Source organism: Oncorhynchus kisutch, linkage group LG3, assembly GCF_002021735.2.
Source record: "Oncorhynchus kisutch isolate 150728-3 linkage group LG3, Okis_V2, whole genome shotgun sequence".
Lineage (NCBI taxonomy): Eukaryota > Metazoa > Chordata > Actinopteri > Salmoniformes > Salmonidae > Oncorhynchus > Oncorhynchus kisutch.
Window position 1 is genome coordinate 61,911,356 of NC_034176.2, and position 27,559 is coordinate 61,938,914.

Consider the following 27,559-nt stretch of genomic DNA (forward strand, 5'->3'; position numbering starts at 1 on the left):
TAGGAAGTTTATATACACTTAGGTTGGAGTCATTAAAAATTGTTTAAACAGCTGGAATTTTCCAAGCTGTTTAAAGGCACAGTCAACTTAGTGTATGTGAACTTCTGATCCACTGGAATTGTGATACAGTGAATTATAAGTGAAATAATCTGTCTGTAAACAATTATTGGAAAAATTACTTATGTCATGCACAAAGTAGATATCCATAAAAGACTTGCCAAAACTATAGTTTGTTAACAAGAAATTTGTGGAGTGGTTGAAAAAAGAGTTTTAATGACTCCAACCTAAGTGTATGTAAACATCCGACTTCAACTGTATGTGTGTATATATATATATATATATATATTACTGCTCAAAAAAATAAAGGGAACACTTAAACAACACAATGTAACTCCAAGTCAATCACACTTCTGTGAAATCAAACTGTCCACTTAGGAAGCAAAACTGATTGACAATAAATTTCACATGCTGTCGTGCAAATGGAATAGACAACAGGTGGAAATTATAGGAAAATTAGCAAGACACCCCCAATAAAGGAGTGGTTCTGCAAGTGGTGACTACAGACCACTTCTCAGTTCCTATTCTTCCTGGCTGATGTTTTGGTCACTTTTGAATCACTGCCAGAGCCCTGCAAAATGGCCTCCAGCAGGCCACAAATGTGCATGTGTCTGCTCAAACGGTCAGAAACAGACTCCATGAGGGTGGTATGAGGGCCCGATGTCCACAGGTGGGGGTTGTGCTTACAGCCCAACAACGTGCAGGACGTTTGGCATTTGCCAGTGAACACCAAGATTGGCAAATTCGCCACTGGCGCCCTGTGCTCTTCACAGATGAAAGCAGGTTCACACTGAGCACATGTGACAGACGTGACAGTCTGGAGACGCCGTGGAGAACGTTCTGCTGCCTGCAACATCCTCCAGCATGACCGGTTTGGCAGTGGGTCAGTCATGGTGTGGGGTGGCATTTCTTTGGGGGGTGGCATTTCCATGTGCTCGCCAGAGGTAGCCTGACTGCCATTAGGTACCGAGATGAGATCCTCAGACCCCTTTTGAGACCATATGCTGGTGCGGTTGGCCCTGGGTTCCTCCTAATGCAAGACAATGCTAGACCTCATGTGGCTGGAGTGTGTCAGCAGTTCCTGCAAGAGGAAGGCATTGATGCTATGGACTGGCCAGCCCGTTCCCCAGACCTGAATCCAATTGAGCACATCTGGGACATCATGTCTCGCTCCATCCACGTTGCACCACAGACTGTCCAGGAATTGGCGGATGCTTTAGTCCAGGTCTGGGAGGAGATCCCTCAGGAGACCATCTGCCACCTCATCAGGAGCATGCCCAGGCGTTGTAGGGAGGTCACACAGGCACGTGGAGGCCACACACACTACTGAGCCTCATTTTGACTTGTTTTAAGGACATTACATCAAAGTTGGATCAGCCTGTAGTGTGGTTTTCCACTTTAATTTTGAGTGTGACTCCAAATCCAGACCTCCATGGATTGACAAATTTGATTTCCATTGATAATTTTTGTGATTTTGTTGTCAGCACATTCAACTATGTAAAGAAAAAAGTATTTAATAAGAATATTTCATTCATTCAGATCTAGGATGTGTTATTTTAGTGTTCCCTTTATTTTTTTGAGCAGTGTATATATATATATATATGTTACAATGTAAAGTAGTGAGTGTACAGCTTATATAACAGTGTAAATTTGCTGTCCCCTCAAAATAACTCAACACACAGCCATTAATGTCTAAACCGCTGGCAACAAAAGTGAGTACAGTCCTAAGTGAAAATGTCCAAATTGGGCCCAAAGTGTCAATATTTTGTGTGGCCACCATCATTTTCCAGCACTGCCTTAATTAACCCTCTTGGGCATGGAGTTCACCAGAGCTTCACAGGTTGGAGTCCTCTTCCACTCCTCCATGATGACATCAACCATGTCCGGGATGTCATCATGGAATTACATTGATGGAAGCAATTATCTATCCGCAATTTTAAAGCTGATCCACCACCTAAAAAACAAAAAGTGGACAAGAGACCTCTTGTATTGGATAGAAAATTCTCACCCATTTACAGTGTTCAAGTACTATGGCAAGTATGCTGCTAACCAACAGTCAAAATCTAAAAGCACATAACCTTTCTGTGTTTGAGTCCCTCCATGACAACAGTAAGGCCAGAGTATTTTGTCACACAAACCCCAACATCTCCTTTGGATTGTGCAGTGGAATGTGGATGTGAAAATATGTGCATCTGAGCAGAACATGAGCGTTACCAATCAAAGCACCTCAACTGGCTTGAAATAGAATAGTACAACAGAACATTCTAGAGCTGCTTTTTAGGTCTTGTTTCTAGCGTTGTCTTTAAAATATCTCACCTGGTGATGAGCAATACAGTTCGGGTTAGAAGCATTTCTTTAAAATATACATGTTTATTCATGAGGTTTATTTTCGATTACAGCTGTAAGCACGCTTTGTTGGTATAGCATTCTGTTTCAGCCATAATGTGAAAAGTCAGCAAGTCTGCTGCTTTCTTATTTAGGAACACAATGATGCTTTCTGTGTACAATGTTTTAAGTATAAAATAGTGTTTTCTGGTGTGAGTTGGGTACGATACTGATGGGAGTTAAACAATAGTTCTGTTATCTGGGAGTTTTTTCTCTCACAGCGTGATTCAAAGCAGAATTCCAGAGCCTGCACCAGAATTATATATTTTTTATCTGAAAAAATAACAGTTGCTCTGTCATCAGTTGTGGATTCACTGGAACAGATAAATAATGATCAACATAATGAGATGTCATGTTGAAATGATGAAATGTGACATGGAGAAACAGAAGTAGTGGTAATGAGGATTCCATGGTGATTGGCTGTGAAGGCCAGTTAAGGCAGGGTATGGGGCAGGGTCAAGGCGATGGACAGAGGTATAAATGTGGACCAACGAGGATAAACAGGGTGAAACGGCTACTTTAAGACATCATGAGATGGCCAGCCAGTGTTCTCTCTTCGTCTTTACTGTACATTCTATAGGCTAACAGCATGAGAATGTACAGCACTTAGTCTGACTGTATACATACATTCATGGTGTCGGTCAGCTTCTGGTTTTCTATGCTTTTTCTTATGAATGGCTCTTTGATTCCAAGTCAGCACTCTGCACAACAGTCTATAATAAAGTGGCAATAACATGGTAGGAGGATGGTAACAAGGTATACCTATAGGTTTGTACATTTCCAATGGATAGGCTATGAAAAGGTTCCTTTCTCGAAAATCTTCTCTCAAGTCTCTCTTTTCACTCTGAGCCAGACACAACATTAAAGGAGTGTGTTTTATTGCAGGTATTCTGGGATTTAGGCCACCGCAGGATGGTGTTCTTTCAGCTCCCTCTACCTTTGGAGTGTCATCTCATTCACCTGCTTGCCTTTCTGTATAAGATATTTTGTCAGGCCAGAACCATCAGTCCCAAAATAGAAGTCCTATTTTTACATTTCCAAATGTAGAGAAGAGCACTAACACAGAGCATTGCTAATAAATTACAAAGTGCCTCCACACAGAAGGGAAAAGTCATTGTCAGAAACTTCTCAGGAAATGGAACATTTTCCCATTAACAAACATACAATTATATAACTTCACAATCTACTTTGAATACATTTTCTTTGTCCTAAAGTCATGGAATGTTCAGAGTACATTGAGGGGTTACTGCTGTCAATACATGTAAAAAATGGAGTTACACGGTTTTCATCCGACAGCGACGGAATATACATCAGACCATATTGTCAGACCATATTGTCAGACCATATTGTCAGACCATATTGTCAGACACTATATTGTCAGACCACATATTTTGAATATACTGTAGAAGAGAATAACACTGAAGAATGGACATTTTTCTAGTTTTCCAACACAAAATACTATTACTTTTCCCATGTGTTTTTTCTCTCTCGATTCAGCCACATATTTCATTTTTACATTTATTAGAAAATGATTTACAATACATACAATACCTTAGTCTTGGCGTTAGGCTCTGCTCCTTCGCGGTAGCTCACTGCCAGAGCATGCATGATAAAATAATTATAATAACAGGCAGTGAGCAAGGTACGCTGTACAAATCCCTCTGTCCCAAAGCAGAGCCCAAACAGGTGGAGGCTGGGGTGGGGGGTGGGAAAGCAGAAAACAGACATGCATGGTGAGTAACGCATGTTACAGCAATAGCATGCCACCAGGAACACCAGCTTAAGCTTGCGCATGGCAGCCAACAGAGAATGTGTGTGTAGAACCTGATTGATTCAATAGACCACCATATTCAAGTAGTGATGCATCTAATTGGTGCAATATCAGCTGATGCTTTTGCAAAGCACTTAAGATGCTATCGCAAACCCCTTGAATTTATGTAGCACATTTGCCACTATGTTATTGTTGATGTTGGTGATTTTTTTGCTCTATTTATATCTTATTTAGATGGGAACTAGAATGTGAGAAGGCAGCTGCCCCAGAATGTTAGCAGCAGAGAGGCTGTAGCTGCTGTTATCTCACCACGGGAGTCTGGACTCTGTGTCAGGCCTTGTGCACACTGTGCCATTTCTCAGGGTGATTTTTGGGCCATGTGAGGATCCCTGGCAAGCAGGTCCCGTTTTCATGCTTCCCCGACCGTTAAGGGGCTGTGGAGGAGTTTGTGAGGAGAGTCTGACAGTGGGGTCAGAGTGGACAAGTTAGCCTCTACACAACACATGCCCCCTGATTTAAAGGACTGTGTAATAAGGACAGGAAGTTGAAGGCAGGCAGGGACACATACATAGACACCCACACAGACACTCACAAAAACATAAGTGCAGTAATTGTATCGTAAGAGGAGAGATGAAATAAGTTGTATATTTGTATGGTTCATGATCCTCTATTGTCAAGGTACGTTTATTGGTAACTTGTTGTGGTCTTCGATGATATAAGACCGTTGAGAAGTTAAGGTGCTCTTATGTCCATAACGTACATACAGTCAAATAACACTCACAGCATAAACAACAGACTTGGCTGAAGTGTGTAGGATGTAATTGGGGAGTCTGGTTTCACTCCACCTGTAGTGTAGCCTAATGCTGAGGCCTGTTCCTCCTCCTCTCTATTAACAACACAGGATGCCGTGTCTAAACACAGACTCACTGTTCTCTTCATTTACACATCCCCTGAGCTTGTGGCTGACAAGGCTGCTGTCTGGACCCTGGTAGTTATACTGAATCACACTTCGTTCTGCATTCCATACAACACCACTGTTTAGGTTCCTGCCACCACAGGAGCAATGTAGCATCTCAGTTTCAGAAATAGTCCTTTGTCATGTCCCCTCGGTCATTAGTTGGGTGTGAAATGTTTATACTGTATGTCTTCCTTGGTTTCACCTCACAAAACCTAGATTACTGTAGCACTATTCAGATGTATTGTATCGTCAACTCTATACAGCATATTTTTATACACAATATTTCTGAACTGACTTTCCTGAATGAGTTCATGGGCTCATGCATCGGATCAAAGTTTTTTGTATTAAGGAGCTGCTCACTGATGGCACAGTTTCATGACATGCCCTCTCAGAACGAAGACAGTGGTATCGCCGTGCTAGATAAAAACATGTAGTTATTTTGCTAGATAATAGCTATATGCATCATGTCCAAGTCATATTTCAGTCACAGCCAGGTGCAGTGTGGTTATAAATGTTAATAGCATAATATTTATATAATTATTAAGGCAATTTGCCAGCCAAGTGCCCAAATGTGAGTTTAAAAGCTTCTATACCCTAAAAGGGTTCTTCAGCTGTCCCTATAGGAGAACCCTTTGAATAACCCTTTTTGGTTGCAGTTAGAATCCTTTTGTGTTCCATCTAGAAACCTTTCCACAGAGGGTTCTACATGAAACCAAAAGGGGTTCTACCTGGAACCAAAAAGGGTTCTCCTATGGGGACAGCCAAAGAACCATTTTGCAACCCTTTTTTCCAAGAGTGTACTTGTCACCACATTGTTCCTGGTTCCATTATGCATCACCGTATGTTTCTATGCCTGGCAGATCCTCCTTAGTCAGCCAGGGCCTTGTGGAGGTCCCCTGACCCAGTACTGCCATGCTTGAGTTTCTGAGGACCTACTTACTGCAGAGAGCACAGGATGGATTCTGCTGCTAAACCCACTGTCTGTCAGACACGCATCACACCACCACCCATTATGCCCAGTCATTCCTCTAGCTAAGTTTGAACGGAACTCTTTTGATGGCTGTTTTTAGCAACAACTGAAGGTAGGACTCAGGCTGACATCAGGGAACTGTAGCAGTTCAAATTCTAGTGTGAAAAGTAAACTGTTAACCCTCGTTATTGTGTTAGAAAGCACCATTAGGTTAAAGCACCATTAGGCTAAATAGGTCTGTACTTTGGGACAGTGGCCTGTCTCTGTGGGGCCTGGTTTCAGAGCTGAGTGCAAATGACTCAGATCAAAGATAGAACCCCAGGAAAAGCTCTGGGAAGATGCTCAGGGACATTTATGATTGGATCAGTGACCTGTCCGTCAAAGCTTTTAAATCTTGTTAATGAAAAGACCTTGATTAAGGGGTGAGGATGAAGAATCTGTTGCCCTCCAGTAGGGTTCTATGTGTTGTGAACTCTGGTTAATGGCGGATGCTAGGTCCTGTCTAGGCGCTATATGTGAAAGGTCAGATAGCATATGGATAGATGACTGACAGCTCTGAGGCTCCCTCCCCTGGGCTGTGTCTTCAGCTCACAACAGCAGCAGATGGAGGAGGCTTTTCCACAATACATAGGCTAGCTCACTGAAATGATCATTTAGCAGCACTATATCATTCATTTAGTTTCAGGCTTTTAATTTCAACTTGCCTTTATTGTGTTATTTCACTTCAACCTTCCAGGAATGTTTTAGTTCAATGCTTCATTCCATCCATTGACTTATCTTCTCTATCTCCTTGATTAACTCCACACACCTCCCTTGGATCCGCTCAACGTATTAAGCACATTTCTTGGTCGGTGTAGTTCAACTCTAAATGTGCCTCTCGCCCAGAGACACCCCCAGAGCTTTAATCCACTATATAGATGGAACCACATAAATGGAAAAGTCTGTAGAGCGGTAATATCGTGTCTTACATTTTGTACACTGAATTATGTTATTACTCTACGCTGTGATGCTATTAAGTTATGTAATAGGCGTAGTTCTGTCTTGAGTGAGAGAGTCTAGAAAGCTTTTAATTGCTTAATTACATTTCGCTACCATGGTAACTGTGTGTGGTGTACGTTACAAGGGCTCAGGGCTGTAGGTTTGTTATTGCTGAGTCCTTCCTTTGCCGTGTGGATAGTGTTCAGTGTGCTCTTCACTATGCCGGGACAGTGTTAATGATGCAGAACGTATCAGCATACAGAAGCCCCAGCCAAGCCCATCCAGACTGTCTCCTGTTTCCCTGGCTTCTGATCTTTACGGACGCCCATGGTTGAGGAGGAGAGACAGCTCCAACACCCTTCTCTCCCCCCACACACACACCTCCAGCAGACAGGCAGTGCAGTGAGGGGAAAGGTGATCTCTTCCGTTGCGGTGCTGGTTCAGGTTTCCTCTGCCTCTGGCTGGGAGCACTGGGTTTGACCTTGAGTCTGGCCCTGCAGATCAGATCTGCCCAGTGCAGCAGAACCACACCCCTTGCTCCCAGCCCTCTGTCTCTGACAAGTCCTGCCTGGCCTGGCACACGTTCAGCCCACAGCACGGAGAGGAGAGGTAAACACAGGAAAAAAGCAAAGGGATATCAAGGATATTCCGTCTTTCCCTCTTACTCAGCATGAGCATGTGGGTGTGAATATATCTGCATAAATGTGTTTATTTAGAGAGTGAGACCTGGTTGGTCCACCAAAGACCTTAAAACCAATGTCAATGTGGGAAAATGTATTGTGACTTCTCTCTCTTTAGCTGTGCTCATATCAAATCTGTCAATGTTTGTGTGCTTAGTAGTTATTGCATGCATGGGTCCACCTCTCATAAGCCTATGGCTAGAGGTGAGCACGGCGATGCCTTAGTGCTCAGCAGGGGGTGAAGGCAGCTGTGCGGGTGTGGGAGGGAGCGGTGCCAGGTTTAAATGCACGCGTTGAACTATTTGTGCAGTTATGTAAGAATTACAGCCATTACATGAAGTCTAGGCGAGCGCACGCGCACACACACACACACACACACTTGTTTTTCAGTCCTCGTGGGGACCTAACATTTATTTTCCTAACCCTGAAACCTAACCCCTAACCCTAATTCTAACCTAATTCTCACCCTTAACCTAACCCTGAGGATAGAAGAACAAGACCACACCCACACACCCTTCAGCCTTCCAGAGGGAAGCCGTCTGATAATTTAACCTGAAGGCTTCAGACTTATTGGAGCATTGTGCCATAAACAGCACATGACTGACTGTGAGTGCTCGACCTAGCTAAAAGATGTGTAAGGTATTTGCGTGACTGACTGGTGTTGCATCAGAAATGGTGGTCAATAACAGACTCAGCTAGCTATCCAGTTGCCTGGCGTCAGGGTGAGTGACAGTAGCGGTGATTGTAGCTGGGCCAGACTCTGGTCTGCAGTGATTACTACCTTCTCTCCCCCTCTTTCACGTGGACAGTTGAGAGCTCCCGCTGAGACATTTATCCCCCAGCTCTACTGGGCCCACTCAGGGATGCCACTCACTTGCTCTCAGGAAGAAGACTCAATGTGCCTCCCTCCACTGTAACCCTGTTCCTCCACTCTGTCTGCAGAGAACCACTTTCACATTCTTGTTATCTGTCCTCACTCTTTACTGACTGACAGGGGCTGACTGATGCGGAGTGATGGGTCACATGGGCACAACACTGTAAACATCACAGTTGTGGGATTTTTTGTTGTTACATATATTAGGCCTATATGAATATTGTTTCTGTATTTGCTTTAAAGATTGCTTTTAGCATATTTCCCCCTGGCGATTTGGTGTCATTTTCATAATTCAATGTGAATGTTCACATTCATTTGAAACCTTTTTTATGTGTGAAGCATTGAGCCAGCATCCTCACAGCTTCCTGTCGGATCTCCATGGAAAAACAGTCAGATCAACAGCTCCCTCTCATTGGTTGAGAATGTGATCTGACATAAGTCACTCATGCCATACTGATTATTTTTTGAACTGTACAGTATTTCAGAGAGTGTTTTCTCCTGAGCTCAGAGACCTTTCCCAAAACCTGTTTTAGCAATTACTTTCACTGCAGTGTGTTTCCACCTGATCTGCTGAGGCCTTTCATGGGGCTCTTAGGAGCTACACAGACTTCTAATGAGAAGCTAGCAGTCTTAGCTTTTATGGGATTTTTACAGTCTTACCCAGTGGGTTATGGATAGATTTTTCTCCCCTTTGTGATTTTGCTTCAAGTTTCCTGACATATTGGTCTTTGACAAGGGATACGGTTCCATCTTAGGCAGTAGGTAACAGCTTGCCTTTGGCACATGGGTTCTAAAATAGGGGTTTTACTTGCTATAAGAAACCTGAGATTGACCTCTGGCTGGCAATATCTTTATTTTGTATTGCTGCGCTATAGATAAACTATTTTTATGGTAGTGTAGTTACCTGTTAAGTGTATCTTTCTGACAGGAGAGTGGATGCTCCGGTGTGTGTGCAGGCTCCCCTGGTTCATCATTGACTCAGCATATTTGTGCTGTGATGCACTTAGGGGGAAAAGTCTGAACCAGACAGCTTCTTAAAAAAGAGATGACAGAGGAGCAGAGGGCAGATGTCGAGTCCTGCTTCACTGCCCTGCTGACTGGATCCACGCTGTGAGCCAGTTCCCCCAGCCTCCTGCTGTCTCCTACCTGCTGCCTGCAGTCTATACCCGGAGCACTGCGACACAGCCTCCTGCCTGCCTGCCTGGCTGCCCACTCCACCTGGCATCCCTCCTCACACGGAGAGGCCTTTTTCCTCTCAACTTCCTGCTTCTCCCCTGAAGCTGGAGCCATAAATCACAGCCAGGCCAGTTCCTCATCCTCAGCTAAGCCGTAGTCCCTCCTCCTAGCTAGGCCTGACTGCCTCACCGTCCTTCTGGCCCCTCTCCACCAGGCCTCCTCCAGGACCAGCCGCACGCACGCGCACACACCAATGGAGGTTGGTAGGAGGAGCTATAGGAGGATGGGTTCATGGTAATGCCTGGAATGGAATAATTGGAGTGGAGTCAAACTTGTGGTTTCCATATGTTTGATACCGTTCCGTTCATTGTATTCCAGCCGTTACAATGAGCCTCCCACCAGCCTCCTCTGCCACACTCACACATACACACACAGTCCTCTCACTGCCTTTCCGCCTGCAAAAAACCAAGACACAGTCAGACCACAAACACAGAAAAACAGTAGCGAGCAGAGGAGGGAAGAGGCTGAGGAGGACAGGCAGAAGTAGTGGGCACTTCGCAAACACTGTTCTGTTCCATTTGCATACATATTACATTACCTGACAGCCCCATGTAATGTTAAAATGAATATGCTCCACACATCCTCTGTATGCAACTTCCATGCTACCAGTGCCTCATGTTCACTTCATTATACTCTGGCATGTGAGACAAATAGCATGTACGGTATGCAAATGGTAAATTGCGTGTCAGCAGCCCCATCTCTGAATAGAGAGGAGATGGAGGGCCGTGCAGGCTGCCGATGCGAGGCATTGCAGGGGAAGGTGTGTGTGTGTGTGTGTGTGTGTGTGGGGAATGAAAGCAGCACTGCAGTGGAGTGTTGAGTTACAGCGATCCTCCATGACTGCAGTGACATCAAGCAGCTGGAGGCTTACACTGTCTGTCTGCCCTGCACTGCCTGACTGCAGAACGTGCCACACACAGTTATTGTGATAACGGCTACTCTGCTTGTGTGGCTGTTTATGTCCGTGTCTCCCTTTGTGTGAGTTATTGTGTGTGTGTGTGTGTGTGTTATGTTTGCAGTGTAAGTGTTTCTCTATTATGTGTTTGAGCGAGAGAGAGACTGGTAGAGTGTGAGAGACTGTAGTTCAAGGCTACAGATGTAATCTTGCTGCAGTGGGTCATGTGATTAATCATGGTGTAGGGCCAGTGGATAGTGTCATTTATGGCAAAGGATAATCAACACATTAGATGGGTGCTGCCCCTAGTGGAAATCTCAATCTTAAACTAATCCAATATTCTTCAATTCCACTCCACAACTGCAATTATGTGGAAGTGTGACCACTTTAAAGCTACAGTAACTTAAATGGATGTGATTGTGTGCCCTCTCTCTGCCTGATCCTGGTGGCATGTGGTCAGTGGGCAGGCAGACTGCCTGTGTTTATCTGAGTTCGTGGAGGCTGGGCTCTGTCACCTGTGACTGGGAGGTGTAGGTGTGCTGAGCAGGGTGGGGTGGGGAGCAGCGGAGAAAGAATCTGCTGTGGGTCGACTTGTGCATCACCTTGCACTTCCCTTGACCTTGTCCTCTCTGTCTTCTACATGGTTGCAACCCAGGTCATTCTCCTGTTATGGTGCTGCACTCGACAACCTCAAACCTTCCACAGTGTGTGTGTGTGTGTGTTGTTTGTGTGCATTTTTCTGTTTGTGTGTGTACAGATCTGCTATTTTAATTTGATCAATCTGTTGTCGCAGATCATTTTCCTGCACACATCAAACATTAGGCTATAACAAAAAAACATATATTCTCCCTGACTGTCTAGTTTTTATTTTGGTGATTGTTAGTTTTTAAAGATTATATTATTAAATAATACATTGCTCCATTATATTTTATACATACTTTATATTTGGTTTTAGTCTTTTAAGTTTACACTGAAAATATTTTACCATTCTGAAGTAAGAAAATATGACAATTCAAAAGAAAAAAACGTTTTTTTTTTTTTTTTTCCTTATGAACAATGTATCTACATAATAATTCACATTTATATTTCTGCAGGATTATTTTCCTGCTGAGAGAAGCATGGTCAAATTAAGATAGCACACCTGTATTTATGTTGGTCATGTATTAACAGTTCCATTCCCTGAAGTTCCATTCTGTCTGAAATAAGCCAAAGGAGACAGGAAGTCAGAAAGTGAGATTTTGGCTGTGGACAGTTATTTCAGTAGGACACCCCTCTGTTCTTCCAAAAACAGAAAGTGGTGCTGACAATAGCAGTTTCATTTTGACCTTCTTCACCAGGTGCTCGCCAGCATGTACATCCTGGCATGAACTGTTGTTCTAGTGCTGTTCATTTATTTATTACATTTAAGGATGTTGTGGTTTCCTGGCTGGTTAAATCCATACAGTAGGGTCTCTGAGGTCTCAGATGTTCTTCTTGCAATCTTATAGCCTATAGGCTGAGTGGGTTAGGCTATTGATGTAATAACTGTAATATCTTATGTTTCACCGAGTCGTGGCTGAACGACGACATGGATAACGTACAACTGGCTGGGTTTTCATGCAACGGCAAAATAGAACAGCTCCTTCCGGTAACAGCTGGTGCCAAAATGTAATATTAATGAACTCTCAAGGTTTTGCTCGCCTGAGGTAAAGTATCTTGTGATAACACTATTAACCAAGAGTTTTCCTCTATATTTTTTCTGGCTGTCTATTTACCAATGGCTGTCCACAAACCAATGCTGGCACTAAGACCGCACTCAACAAGCTGTATAAGGCCATAAGCAAACAAGAACATGCTCATCCAGAGGTGGCGCTCCTAGAGACATTAATGCAAGGAAACTTGAATCCGTTTGACCTTATTTCTACCAGCATGTTACATGTGCAACCAGAGGATAAAAACACCTTTACTCCACACAGAGAGACGCATACAAAGCTCTCCCTCACCCTCCATTTGGCAAATCTGACCATAATTCTATCCTCCTGATTCCTGCTTACAAGCAAAAACTAAAGGAGGAAGTACCAGTGACTCGCTCAATATGGAAGTGGTCAGATGACACAGATGCTAAGCTACAGGATTGTTTTGCTAGCACAGACTGGGATATCTTCCGGGATTCTTCCGATGGCAATGAGGAGTACACCACATCAGTCACTGGCTTCATCGATGACGTCCCATAGTGACCGTACGTACTTACTCAATCCAGAAGCAATGGTAGAGCTGCCAATTTCACGGAGCGGGATTCTAACCTGGATGCTTATAAGAAATCACGCTATGCCCTCGGACAAACCATCAAACAGGCAAAGCGTTAATACAGGACTAACATTGAATCGTATTACACCGGCTCCGATGCTTGTCGGTTGTGGCAGGGCTTGCAAACTATTAAGGACTACAAAGGGAAGCACAGCCGCGAGCTTCCCAGTGACACGAGCCTACCAGATGAGCTAAATTACTTCTATGCTCGCTTCAAGGCAAGCAACACTGAAGCATGTGTAAGAGCACCAGCTGTTCCGGACGACTCCGTAGCCGATGTGAATAAGACCTTTAAACATGTCAACATTCACAAGGTCCCAGGGCCAGACGAATTATCAGGACGTGTACTCCGAGCATGCGCTGACCAACTGGCAAGTGTCTTCACTGACATTTTCAACCTGTCCCTGACTGAGTCTGTAATACCAACATGTTTCAAGCAGACCACCATAGTCCCTATGCACAAGAACACCAAGGTAACCTGCCCAAATGACTACCGAACAGTAGCACTCACGTCTGTAGCCATGAAGTGATTTGAAAGGCTGGTCATGGCTCACATTAACACCATTACCTCAGAAACCCTAGACCCACTCCAATTTGCATGCCGCCCCAACAGGTCCACAGATGACGCAATCTCTATTGCACCCCAAACTGCCCTTTCCCACCTGGACAAAAGGAACACCTATGTGAGAATGGTATTCATTGACTACAGCTCCGCATTCAACACCATAGTGCCCTCAAAGCTCATCACTAAGCTGTCCCCTCTGTATTGGCCAGGCACAACTCCAAACCATCATTAAGTTTGCAGACGACACGACAGTGGTAGGCCTGATCACCGACAACGATGAGCCAGCCTGTAGGGAGGAGGTCAGGGACCTTGCAGTGTGGTGCCAGGATAATAACCTCTCCCTCAATGTGATCAAGACAAAGGAGATGATTGTTGACTACAGGAAAAGGAGGTCCAAGCATGTCCCCATTCTCATCGACAGGGCTGTAGTGGAGCAGGTTGAGAGCTTCAAGTTGCTTGTTGTCCACATCACCAATGAACTATCACGGTCCAAACACACCAAGACAGTCATGAAGAGTGCCCCTCTGGAGACTGAAAAGATTTGGCATGGGGTTCTCAGATCCTTAAAAAGTTCTACAGCTGCACCATCGACAACTGGTTGCATCACCGCCTGGTATGTCAACTGCTTGGCATCCGACCTCAAGGTGCTACAGAGGGTAGTGCGTACGGCCAAGTACATCACTGGGGCCAAGCTTCCTGCCATCCAGGACCTCTATACCAGGTGGTGTCAGAGGAAGGCCCTAAAAATTGCCAAAGCCAACCTAGTCATAGACTGTTCTCTCTGCTACCGCACCACAAGCGGTACCGGAGCGCCAAGTCTAGGTCCAAAAGGCTTCTTAGCAGCTTCTACCCCCAAGCCATAAGATTCCTGATCAGCTAATCAAATGGCTACCCAGACTAGTTGCATTGACCCCCCCCCCCCCTTACGCTGCTGCTGCTACTCTCTGTTTATTCTCTATGCATAGTCACTTCACCTATACCTACATGTACATATTACCTTAATTACCACGACTAACCTGTGGCCCCATACATTGACCCTGTACCCATTGAAGGAATATTTTCTGCACAATAGCCTATCCATATTGGCATCTGATATATAACCTACCTTGCATCAGACCCCTCCTCCCCCTCCCAGCCAGGCTGATGGGCGGTAATGTTCCTCTGCAGTGACATGCTTTAAGAGGAGGTAGAGGAGATTGTGGCCCAGCTTAGTCATTAAGAATCCCTTCGCGCTTAATGAAAGATTACTAACTGTTACGTCTAGTGCCTTGGCCAAATTTTCCATTTGAGACACAGACCTCTACCATCCATTTAAAACATAGGCCATCCTGCCCCATCCCTCAATGTGATTGGACAGGCACTTTGTTTACTCCCAGAATACAGCCCATAGACATACAACGGAAACAAAATGGCAGCCATTCACTGGCCCTGAATTTGTTATTAGCCAAGCAACTGCACGTTTTATTCTTCTATTGTCAACATGTCATGTTAGCATCTCAGCATAGTATGTGGCAAAATATGTGTACGTTGTCAAGGAGTGCGGTCACGTGTGTTTTGCAAAGCAGAGGATCACTGGTTCGAGCCCGGTATGTCTACAGGGACAGTGGAAGAAGGTATACTGTTAGCACCACACTGACGTCAGTTTCACAAGCCATTTAGAATATTTCATATCTAATACTGCAGTATGTAAAATTCAATCATGTTGTTTTTATGTTTTGGTGTATCCAGTCCAGTGGCTGTGCTCAAATGAATGAGCTGTAGGATGACGCAGAGACTTGTTTAACCTTTAAAGGTTAATGGTCCTTCCCATGAGGCCGAGCGGTTCTGAAACAGTCCCAGTGCTTGGATCATGAACTCAGAGATCACAGGGCTGCAGAGAGAGAAACGGTATCTTACACACATCTGACCGGAAAGGGACAAGCCTTTTAAGTCTAATGTTCTGTATAGTGTTTTCCACCTCTTGTTGTATCTGAAAATGTAGACATGTTTAATGTTGCTTAGAATTGGACATTGAATCAATGTGAAAATAGTGCTCCTCCCAGAGATACTGGGATCTTTTGGCCTTTGACTGCTGACCGCTTGGTTTGACCTCTGATTCTTATGAGATGTTTATGTAAGACTCTTGAGCAGGGATGTATCAGAAGAGAATAATATAGGTGAATATATCTGTATGGGAAAAAGAGAAGAACTGTCTCATTATGGAGATGGTTTGTTTTTATTTGTGATGAGAACAGAAACGGTATACAATAATCTGTGTGCAGTAGGCTGGCTAATCTAACTCAATCCACTTTAGATTCCTAATCATCTGTAATCTGGGACCAGACAGTCAAGGATCTTTGGTTAAGGGAGACTCCTGCTCGTTGTGAGTCAGGACAGAAAAACAATATAGAACTGTATGTTTAGGACAGTAATAACAAAAACTATACGTAGTATTGTGTTCATAAACCACTTAGAAACAGTTTCTGTATTCAAACGAATGTTACATTCTCCTCTCTCAGATCCCTTTCCGAATTAGCCTTGTTGTTGAACTCTATTTAATTGAGCAAGTGATGGGATAATGGTGACTGCCTTTCAGACCTCAGTAGGTGCAGGGTTTGGCTGACTAAAAAGATTGAGATTAAAACAACAAGGTCAGTAGGTAGACAGCTGTCACAGATGAAGCAAACCCCGTTTTTCAGTTTCACTTACTGCCTTGTTACCTGCAAATGCAAGATATAGGGTAGGAAGAAATGTTTAATGATTTATGTTTAATTAAATATAGTGTAATTGATGTGATCAACATGTTGATAATAGAATATAATTACATTGTGGGAGAAAAATATGTATCTTGTTCCCGCCTACCTTTCTTCTCTGCTGTCCTTCCCCCTCCCCCTTCCTTTCAGTAGGTATAACAACTACCGGTCTGGGAGCAGTCCAAGGATCAGCCCATTAATCAAGTTTTTATACAGCCCTTTTTATAGGGTTTAATTATGAACACTGTGTTTGTTCTGAGAAAACAAAAAAAACTATATCATGCACCCAAATGAAACATCAAGATTTATTCATTGGACAAGAACCCCTCTCAGCTCTACATGCACTCACTCTCCCTCCCTCTCCCTCCCTCTCTCTAACGCCTCTCTTCCCTGCTCTTTCTCGTTAAACACACGCACAGCACACTCTCTCCTACCTCACACACGGACATTTGGGTGCCGCTGCAGCGTTTCGCTAGCTAGAGTTTTTTTCCCCAAAGAAAAGTGCCTCTAGGGCGAACAACAAAACAATGTTGTGGTCCTGACTAACATTGAATGGATAAGCCATCTATTCTTGAGCACTAATGAGATTAGGGTGTCATTGCAGACATGGGTTGCAGCGGCATGGTACCTTTTGTTGAGCTCCGTGGGGAGTGTTTTCCCTGTCAGTCCTTCAGCGCTGGAAATGGCGTTCTGATGCTGAACAAGGAAGACGCGGTGCAGGCGGATGCCAGCGAATAGAAATTACATGTTTTCCATAAACTGGTTTGTGGTGTGGATTCCTAGTAGTGGTGGACAACATGAAGTACCAGAAATACATAACGGTGATACAGATGGCTATGGGGGTGACTGCCATCAACAGAGACAATTGCATCCCTCCTAAGAGACAGATGTGGTGAGTATGGATTTCACCGTGCGGGGAACAGGGGTGATGCTGAGGAGAGGAGGATAGCGTTGTGTATGTACAGTCTACCGTATCAGTCTTAACTAATGACAGCGGAGAGGAGGACAGAGAGAGGAACCACACAGCCATTGTGCTTGTGCTCCGGCTGCACAATTAGCTTTTTAGCTTTGTTGTCAAGGAGAGTGGGAGTCTCTCTGTGTGACATGCTTAGTTAGGGTGAGCAGCAGCTGTTTGCGGAAGTCAGCTCAAGCCTCGCTCTTTGTGCTCAATGTTGCCACGGCTGTGGTAGTGGGCAGGGAGGAAGATTGTATGCCGGTATATGTTGTATTTGTGTTGTCTGGGCAGGGGGATTGTTAGCCAATGCCGATACATATTTGTATCTGTCATGTATGTATTTTAGGCAATGTCTACCTGGTTTGCAATGCCTACTTGGTTGTATCTGTGCCAACACTGTGTGTTATTTGGGCAGGGTGATAGTATGCCAGTAGTACATGGTTGTAATCTGCCTGTTTGCTTGTACATGGTTGTGTCTCTCCCTATATGTTTGTATTGGGCGGGGGGGCGGGGGGGGGGGGGGGGGGGGGGGGGGGGGGGGGTTGTAATTCCACTACATTCCAGTTGTATCTGTGCCTCTGTTTTTGGAGAACTAGTGGCGGCACATCCCTCTCAGAGGAAGAAATCACACATTTACTGTGATGCTCTAGAAATATCCAGAAAAGATGAAAGACCAGGTGAAACAGAGTAATAAAGGCATTGTTATCTAGACACATATTTTAGTCTGATGAATACTGTGTGGACTCGATTTTGTCTCTGTCTTTGTGGCATTTCTAATTCCAGTACATTTGCCTTTCACACAGTCCACTTCCTTCTTCCTCATCATGTCATTATTACCCACTTGTTAGAAATGGTAATACTACCCTGTGAAATCTGAATAATTATTGCTATCATCATTATTTGATCTCTGCATCTAATTCAAATGAATAGCGTGAAAATATGTAGCATGAAGCATGATCTCCTTCTGTTATTAGTCATTGTTCAATACTACTGTAAAACAGGAGTTACTGGTGCATAGTAAGCTATATCACTGGGAGGAGTTCCTGTTGATGGGTGCATCTAATCATCAGAACCCCTGTCACGCTCTCTGTGGTGCTTGTCTACATCTCAGCCTTCCCACCTGTCTGTTGATAACCAGATTGACGTATAATCTAATTTACCATCCATCCATTACACAGAACACGATTCGTCCATCCAGATGTGACCACCATACTATATTCACTTTACCTTATACCTCAGTGGTTTAGTTCAGTTCAAAGCCGTGTCAACTACCTTTTGTTTGGCTGTTCTCCTAAACCCTTTTACTTAGTGTCTTAGTAACCCCCATATCATGAAATCAAACCCTTACTGCTGCAGGAAAAATAAAGAAAATCAAAGTAAATAAGTAAATTAATCAGAGTAAATAAGAAAATCAATCATTCTAGTAGGGAATCAATGGAAGGGATTGGTTGGTATTTCTTTCTTCTGCCAGATCGCATGTGCACTGTTTCCTCATCTGTAATCCACACAAATGACGTTAAGCATGTGACATAATCCGGCCAAATTCAGTGGTATTAGTCTTCGATGACAAACAAACAGTGGTTTATTGGTTTATTGTATACGATCTAGCAGAGCTCATTCTGGGGAATGTTTATGAAAACATTCCAATTCTGAGTGTGAAGAAAATTCCAGATCAGCAGTCAAAAATTCTCAGATTGGGAGTGGGAAGAATGTTTTCTATTCTAGAATGTGTTCCTCCTTTCTTTGTGTGAATGCTGTCACTAGTGTTGAGAGAGCAGCAGCAGCAAGCACTGTGGTTCTTTTTTTGACACTGCTCCCTTAAGAGAGGCGGTGCGGTGGATCTCAGGGTCATCCCATCCCATGGTGGGGGGAGGGGGTTTCCCATTAAAAGGAGATTACGATATTGCCTGACGGACCGATGGACATGTTAGATGCCCCAAGCAGAAGCCAGTTAGCCCCTGCTAGGCTAACTTCTTGTTTTGTATTGAGTCATTGGCCAGAATGGTTGTAATCTCCTCTCAGCTGGTTTATCGCACTAAAGTGAACTAATTAAATTGGGTTTATTGACTTGTGGCTGCCCCCATCCCTACCCCCATCCAGTGCCTTCACCTCATGGGGGTGGGGGGCATTTGAATCAGGCATCATTCAAGATGGTTGTAAGTGGGTTTATCATACAAAGCAGGGTGCTCTGGGTGGAGCCAACACTGACCACATTAAAAAGGATAGGGGGATGGCTGTTAATATACACTTAGTGTACAGAACATGAAGAACTGCTCTTTTCATGACAGACTGACCAGGTGAATCTTGGTGAAATATATGATCCCTTAACGATGTCACTTGCTAAATCCACTTCAATCAGTTTAGATGAAGGGGAGGAAACATGTTAAGCATTGAGATAGTTGAGACATGGATTATGTATGTGTGCCATTCAGAGGGTGAATGTGCAAAACAAAATATTTAAGTGCCTTTGAACAGGGTATGGTAGTAGGTGCCAGGCACACCTGTTTGTGTCAAGAACTGCAACGCTGCTGTTTTTTTTCACGCTCAACAGTTTCCTGTGTGTATCAAGAATGGTCCACCATCCAAAGGACATCCAGCCAACTTGACACAACTGTGGAAATTGGAGTCAACATGGGCCAGTATCCCTGTGGAATGCTTTCGACACCTTGTAGAGTCCATTCCCCAATTTAATTTGTTCTGAGGGCATAAGGGGGTGGTGTTCCTAATTTTTGGTAAACTCAGTGTACCCCAGTGGTGGTCAGTGCCGTTTAAGATGAGGGAGGATGATTATTTTTTAATGAGCGTGGTCTTATTTCTATTACAGCATATTGGATGACTGTCATTCATATTCCATTCACCCAGTTCAATGTAACAGCGATAGGTTTAGGCTACATGATACTCAAATTTTCCCAATACCCATCACGAGATTGCTACAACCTAGTCTATGAATGAATGTTTACAACGTAGGTGCACACAGGTCGAGAGACCTGACACACATCACCTGACATGATTCTGATCTCTCTGTCACTGTCTTTTTCGCCCCCCCCCACCTTTCTCTGTCTCTCTCACTCTGTCATTCATTTATCAGATTAATACATTCACTGAATTTGTGTAGTTGATTCCAAAAAACATTAGTTTTCCCTTCACACACAGACCAATGGTGCATTAATTCAGCAAGCACTGAGCCTGTTTTCGGGGCCTTCGTGACCTCACGGTATTGTAGCTGCAGTAATTGCTCCTGTAAAAGCCTGGCTGGAGGAGCAATGACAACAAGACCTATCAGACATTTATCCCCTCCAGGAAGATACAGACGTGTGGAAGCATGACTGTTAAAATCTGTGAGTCAGTAAAATGCTCCCGGCCAGAATGACTCATGCCTGTCATGAAGACTCGCAGGAGGCTGACAAGATGGAATCTGTCACCGCGCCACAAACACCGGAGGACATGACAAACTAGCTAACCCCATGTACCTTTCCCATTTGAACTTGGTAATGTCCTCTACACTGGGCGTTTTATATTTCTCTTTTAGGAACTATATCCAGCTTTCGCAAAGTGAATACATCACGAGTCTAGGAAGTATGACAAGGTGACTCAACTACCCTACTTTTTGTTTATTTCTAGAAAGAAACAGAAGCATTTTACTGGAGTTAGCTCACATTCAGTGAGATGCCCTGCGGCTCTCACCTTGCCGGTTAGGGTTAAGGAAGGCTTTTTCCTCACCTCAGTGCAGTCCATGGACAGATCCCCCATCACCCAGATGCTGAGCAGATGTTCCTGCCCTACTGTTAATTTATTACCCTTACATTCCGTTTACACACTGTTAGTCAGAACCTAGTGTCAACCTGGACTTGGGTTAATACACTTTACACTCCATTACCAGACATAACGCCAAGCTGTGCTTTTATTGTAAGTGTTTCACCCTCTCTAATAAGGAGGATCTACTGCACGTGGAGAAGTGATCAGGAAAGATGAGGCGTGTGACTGTGTTGATGGTGGGTCTTTATGTGCCTCTCCACAGGGGTCACCACAGTGTTCGGATGTGACCGTTGGCCTGTCATGTTAGATACATGTCTTAAGGCCTAATCTGTCTATCCATCTGTCAGCGTTGTCTAGCCTACCTAATCAGGGTGGCGAACCCTCCGATCCCACCTGCCTGCCCGCCTTTCTCCTGGTCACCTCATGCACTCAAAATATTAAATAACGCCTGCTGTTTTTTTATTCCCCGATTTATATTTTCCAAGGATGTCCACTTGGTTTAATATGCTTTGCTTTGTTTTGGCCCTTTCATTTTTTTTTACGCATCAGGAGGTTGTTAATCTCAGGGATGCAAATGGGATGCAGCAAAATGCCTCTCTAGTCATCCCACGCTCCAGGAGGGATGAAGCCTGTAGTGGATGAGTAATGTGTTGTAGTGGTGGAGCTCAGGGGATGTTAGGTCCGGCCAGGCTTAGCCAGGAGAGCCTATAGTAGACCACGTGCTGACCGTACTGTCCTTCAGTCCCTCTCAGTCCCTCTCAGGCTCACAGGATGAAACATAGGCCTCTTCTGTGCAGTGCAGTGAGTTTCTGTAATGGCCCAAGATACAGTTATTGATGTGTCTGCTGTGTTCTTTCTTCCTCCTCCAACAGAAAAGCCTGAGACAGAGGTATCAGACCCATGCTCTGGCCTTTGTTGTCTCGGTTAAGTCCAGACGATTGTTCTGCAGGGGTGCACACTGTGTGAGGAACTGTCATAACTAAATACTTCAGAGGTACTTAAACATTGTAATGCTGAAGGCCCTAGTCCTTTCCATTGGATTTAGACACAATGACTGTACTGCAAGCTAACTTTGATCCTAACTCTTGAGCATTTTAAACGTTGAATAGCTTTTATAAAAAATCCAACAGAACAATTGTGCTTTGATTATGGAGCTGTATGCTGAAGTAAGCTTGTCCTACAAAGGACAACACTTTCTGACACTCCATGCGTAGACTCTGAACAGGGAGTTGATGGTTGAATGTTTTATATATAGACCACAGAAAATAGAGACACGTTTGTTCCTTTCATGTTTCGGATTTGTGTAGTGACAATCCAGTCTCTTTTGAATGTGTTTGGTAGACAGCTGAGAACAATTTCAACAGCAAAGAGGATATGTTTGATGATCATCAGCACAATGATTAAATTTAATTAAAATTAAGTCTACTGATCCCACTTCTGAATCATAGAGCTAGTCTGGACCCAGTAGCTAATAGTAGTAACTGTAGAGCAGGGGTGTCAAACTCGTTCCACGGAGCGCTGAGTGTCTCTGCAAATTCACATTGACAGATCTATAACACACCTTTCTTTCTCATTGCACGCAAGTCTAAGAAGCGGTAGACATGTTTTGTGTGCTCTATTTCTATGCTTCCCTTGCTTAAAGTTGCAATATGTTACTTTTTGGGCGAACCGACCAAATTCACATAGAAATGTGAGTTATAGATATGTCATTGAAAGCAAGTCTAAAAAGCAGTAGATCTGTTACGTATGTGCTATTTCTATGCTTCAACGTTCAAAAGTTTCGTTTTTGCATCTTTTGGTTTTGTACACCAGCTCAAAACAGTTGAAAATGCAATATTTTTGTTTATGGAAAATATATTTCACAGCAGTTTAGATGGTACAATGATTCTCTACACTACACTTACTTGTTTTGTCATGTAAACTATTCGAATTCTAGCAACCAGGAAATGGCGGAGCAATTTCTGCATAGTGCATCCTTAAGCACTAGACAACCAGGTAAGAGGAGTTCCTTGCTAATTAGTGACCTTAATTCATCAATCAAGGACAAGGGAGGAACGAAAACCCGCAGACACTCTGCCCTCCTTGGAATGAGTTTGACACTTGTGCTGTAGGGTGTATGTATCAGTCAGTGTGCTAGATGTGATGCTGTGTTGCTCTGTACCATTCAGCCCCACAGCACATTTGTTTTACTTCCTGTGTTCCAAGGTCAAGGACGTATAGCACTGCTGTCAGGTAACAGTTTTCACTGACTACCCAGATAGGCCTTGTTGATGATGTAAAATAGGCATTTAGCTTTTCTAATGTCCACTTACTGCATCATGTCAAATCTAAGCATCCATATTGTTTTTGATAATTAGTTCACCTTGTTGACACTGATTATATTACATTTTGTATCTGGCATCAAAGACGTATAGGTCGTTATTATTATGACGACTAATGTACCAGTGCTCCAAAACACCTACTGTCCTATTTGAGTGAATGGACAAGCTGGGTATGACATGGACTGCGTGGTGAGGACAGTGGATTTAAACTGCTGCATTTCAAAACCATTAGCGCTATTGCGGTGATGACATAACTCTATCCATGTCTTTTAAAATGCGTCAATGCTGAATCAGAGATGATCCATAATAGATGTTTAGGGGCGAAAGTTCTGGTATGTCGTAATGTTATGTGTTCACTACCCAGTATAAGTAACCTGGTCTCAAAGCATACCGTATTATTCTGTACAGAAATCCGAGAGACTACAGTTAGTATGATATGTTACAAATTACAATTCTTTTATATGTTAGGAATTTCTAAAATGTATGATATGTTACAAATTCTAGCTAGGTGGCTAACATTAGCTAGCTGACTAATGTTAGTTAAGGGTTAAGTTTAGGAGTTAGGTTAACTTCTTACGGCTGAAATCCCGTTAACGGGATCGATTTGACAACAGTCAGTGAAAGTGCAGGGCTCAAAATTCAAACGACAGGAATCTCATAAGTTAAATTCCTCAAACATACAAGTATTATACACCATTTTAAAGATAAACTCTTTGTTAATCCCACCACAGTGTCCAATTTCAAAAAGGCTTCATGAAGAAAGCATAGCATGTTAGGTCAGTGCCTAGTCACAGAAAAACACAGCCATTTTTCCAGCCAAAGAGAGGAGTCACAAAAAGCAGAAATAGAGATAAAATGAATCACTAACCTTTGATGATCTTCATCAGATGACACCCATAGGACTTCATGTTACACAATACATATATGTTTTGTTCGATAAAGTTCATATTTATATCAAAAAATCTCAGTTTACATTGGCGCGTTAAGTTCACTAATGTTTTGCTTCCAAAACATCCGGGGATTTTGCAGAGAGCCACATCAATTTACAGAAATACTCATCATAAATGTTGATGAAAATAGAAGTGTTATACATGGTATTAAAGATATACTTCTCCTTAATGCAACCGCTGTGTCAGATTTCAAAAAAGCTTTACGGAAAAAGCACACCATGTAATAATCTGAGTACAGCGTTCAGGCACAAAAACAAGCCATACAGATACCCGCCATGTTGTGGAGTCAACAGAAGTCAGAAATAGCATTATAAATATAAACTTACCTTTGATGATCTTCATCGGAATGCACTCCCAGGAATCCCAGTCCCACAATAAATGTTATTTTTTCTCGATAGTCCATCATTTATGTCCAAATACCTCCTTTTTGTTTGCGCGTTTAGTTCACAAATTCACGAGGCGCAGGCACTTAGTCCAGACAAAGTCAAAAACGTTATATAATTTACACTGTATTTTGGATAGGCAAAGAGTTGAAAACCTAAAAACCTCAGATTTCCCACTTCCTGGTTGGATTTTTTATCAGGTTTTTTCCTGCCATATGAGTTTTGTTATACTCACAGACATCATTCAAACAGTTTTATATCCAAGTGTTTTATATCCAAATCTACTAATACCATGCATATCTTTGCTCCTGGGCCTGAGTAGCAGGCCGTTTACTCTGGGCACCTTATTCATCCAAGCTACTCAATACTGCCCCCCAGCCATAAGAAGTTAAAGGGTTAGTTAAAGGGTTAGCTAAAAGGGTAAATGCTAGGATTGGGGGAAGGGTTAGCTCACATGCAAAGTAGCAAAAAATTTGTAAGTATTAAAAAGTTGCTAAAAAGAAGTTGCTAATTTGTCCGTGATGAGATTCTAACTTGCAACCTTTTGGTTGCTAGACGGTTGCTAGACGCCCACCAATCCACCCAGACCAACCACCCTACGTTTGTCTTTGCCTTAATTAAGTAACCTTCTGTCTTATGTAACCATACCAAACGTAGCACATCATACAGTGCCTTGCGAAAGTATTCGGCCCCCTTGAACTTTGCAACCTTTTGCCACATTTCAGGCTTAAAACATAAAGATATAAAACTGTATTTTTTGGTGAAGAATCAACAACAAGTGGGACACAATCATGAAGTGGAACGACATTTATTGGATATTTCAAACTTTTTTAACAAATCAAAAACTGAAAAATTGGGCGTGCAAAATTATTCAGCCCCTTTACTTTCAGTGCAGCAAACTCTCTCCAGAAGTTCAGTGAGGATCTCTGAATGATCCAATGTTGACCTAAATGACTAATGATGATAAATACAATCCACCTGTGTGTAATCAAGTCTCTGTATAAATGCACCTGCACTGTGATAGTCTCAGAGGTCCGATAAAAGCGCAGAGAGCATCATGAAGAACAAGGAACACACCAGGCAGGTCCGAGATACTGTTGTGAAGAAGTTTAAAGACGGATTTGGATACAAAAAGATTTCCCAAGCTTTAAACATCCCAAGGAGCACTGTGCAAGCGATAATATTGAAATGGAAGGAGTATCAGACCACTGCAAATCTACCAAGACCTGGCCGTCCCTCTAAACTTTCAGCTCATACAAGGAGAAGACTGATCAGAGATGCAGCCAAGAGGCCCATGATCACTCTGGATGAACTGCAGAGATCTACAGCTGAGGTGGGAGACTCTGTCCATAGGACAACAATCAGTCGTATATTGCACAAATCTGGCCTTTATGAAAAAGTGGCAAGAAGAAAGCCATTGCTTAAAGATATCCATAAAAAGTGTCGTTTAAAGTTTGCCACAAGCCACCTGGGAAACACACCGAACATGTGGAAGAAGGTGCTCTGGTCAGATGAAACCAAAATTGAACTTTTTGGCAACAATGCAAAATGTTATGTTTGGCGTAAAAGCAACACAGCGCATCACCCTGAACACACCATCCCCACTGTCAAACATGGTGGTGGCAGCATCATGGTTTGGGCCTGCTTTTCTTCAGCAGGGACATGGAAGATGGTTCAAATTGATGGGAAGATGGATGGAGCCAAATACAGGACCATTCTGGAAGAAAACCTGATGGAGTCTGCAAAAGACCTGAGACTGGGACGGAGATTTGTCTTCCAACAAGACAATGATCCAAAACATAAAGCAAAATCTACAATGGAATGGTTCAAAAATAAACATATTCAGGTGTTAGAATGGCCAAGTCAAAGTTCAGACCTGAATCCAATCGAGAATCTGTGGAAAGAACTGAAAACTGCTGTTCACAAATGCTCTCCATCCAACCTCACTGAGCTCGAGCTGTTTTGCAAGGAGGAATGGGAAAAAATGTCAGTCTCCCGATGTGCAAAACTGATAGAGACATACCCCAAGCGACTTACAGCTGTAATCGCAGCAAAAGGTGGCACTACAAAGTATTACCTTAAGGGGGCTGAATCATTTTGCACGCCCAATTTTTCAGTTTTTGATTTGTTAAAAAAGTTTGAAATATCCAATAAATGTCGTTCCACTTCATGATTGTGTCCCACTTGTTGTTGATTCTTCACAAAAAAATACAGTTTTATATCTTTATGTTTGAAGCCTGAAATGTGGCAAAAGGTTGCAAAGTTCAAGGGGGCCGAATACTTTCGCAAGGCACTGTACTAACTTGAGTATCCCGGATTTACATTTACTATGTTGCGTCTAGTTTATCAGACCAGGCTGGTACAAGACGTGTGTATCAAGAACCATGCTAAGGTTGTCAGTAAAACGCAGTGATGACCTCTTCAGTCCTCTGCAGTAAGGGAGATTCTCTATTTCTGGACAAATCTTCATGTAATATTCATAAACTTCACCTCTCGCAAGAGTTACTGCTTACATTTTTCTTTTCTTTTTTCTTTTCTTATAGTTTATGCATTGTTTGTTGTAAGGGTACGCAAGGGATAGGACAAACAGTGTTTGAGTCTAAGCTGCTCACAAATTTACTGCCTTTCTTCACAACAGCAAGGAAAGCAGTCCATATTTGCACATGCGGCAAGTTTATTTCTGTTTCGTTGGAACGCAAAGTTTCCAAAGTATCCACTCTCACAAGGACTCTTCTGTGTGCTTTATTTTCATGTAGATGGGTTAGTAGAGTGTACCACATAGAGCTTCTGCATGGTCCCTCTGCATG

General features: G+C 43.2%; 1 protein-coding gene across 19 annotated transcripts in view; it reads left to right on the top strand.

The window, feature by feature from the left end:
* tjp1a (tight junction protein 1a) overlaps positions 1–27,559 on the top strand; it is a 174,938-nt gene that overhangs the window by 3,788 nt on the left and 143,591 nt on the right. For 10 of the 19 annotated variants that reach the window (XM_031810087.1, XM_031810108.1, XM_031810119.1 and 7 more), the window contains exon 1: positions 16,797–17,279. The exons of 1 other annotated variant lie outside the window; for it this stretch is intronic. In XM_031810087.1, coding sequence (XP_031665947.1) covers positions 17,185–17,279 — 95 coding nt within the window. In that variant the 5' untranslated portion in view covers positions 16,797–17,184. Of the gene's footprint in view, positions 1–16,769; positions 17,280–27,559 lie in introns of those variants that run through there. 8 more of the 19 variants (XM_031810105.1, XM_031810202.1, XM_031810144.1 and 5 more) reach the window with 5 other exon arrangements.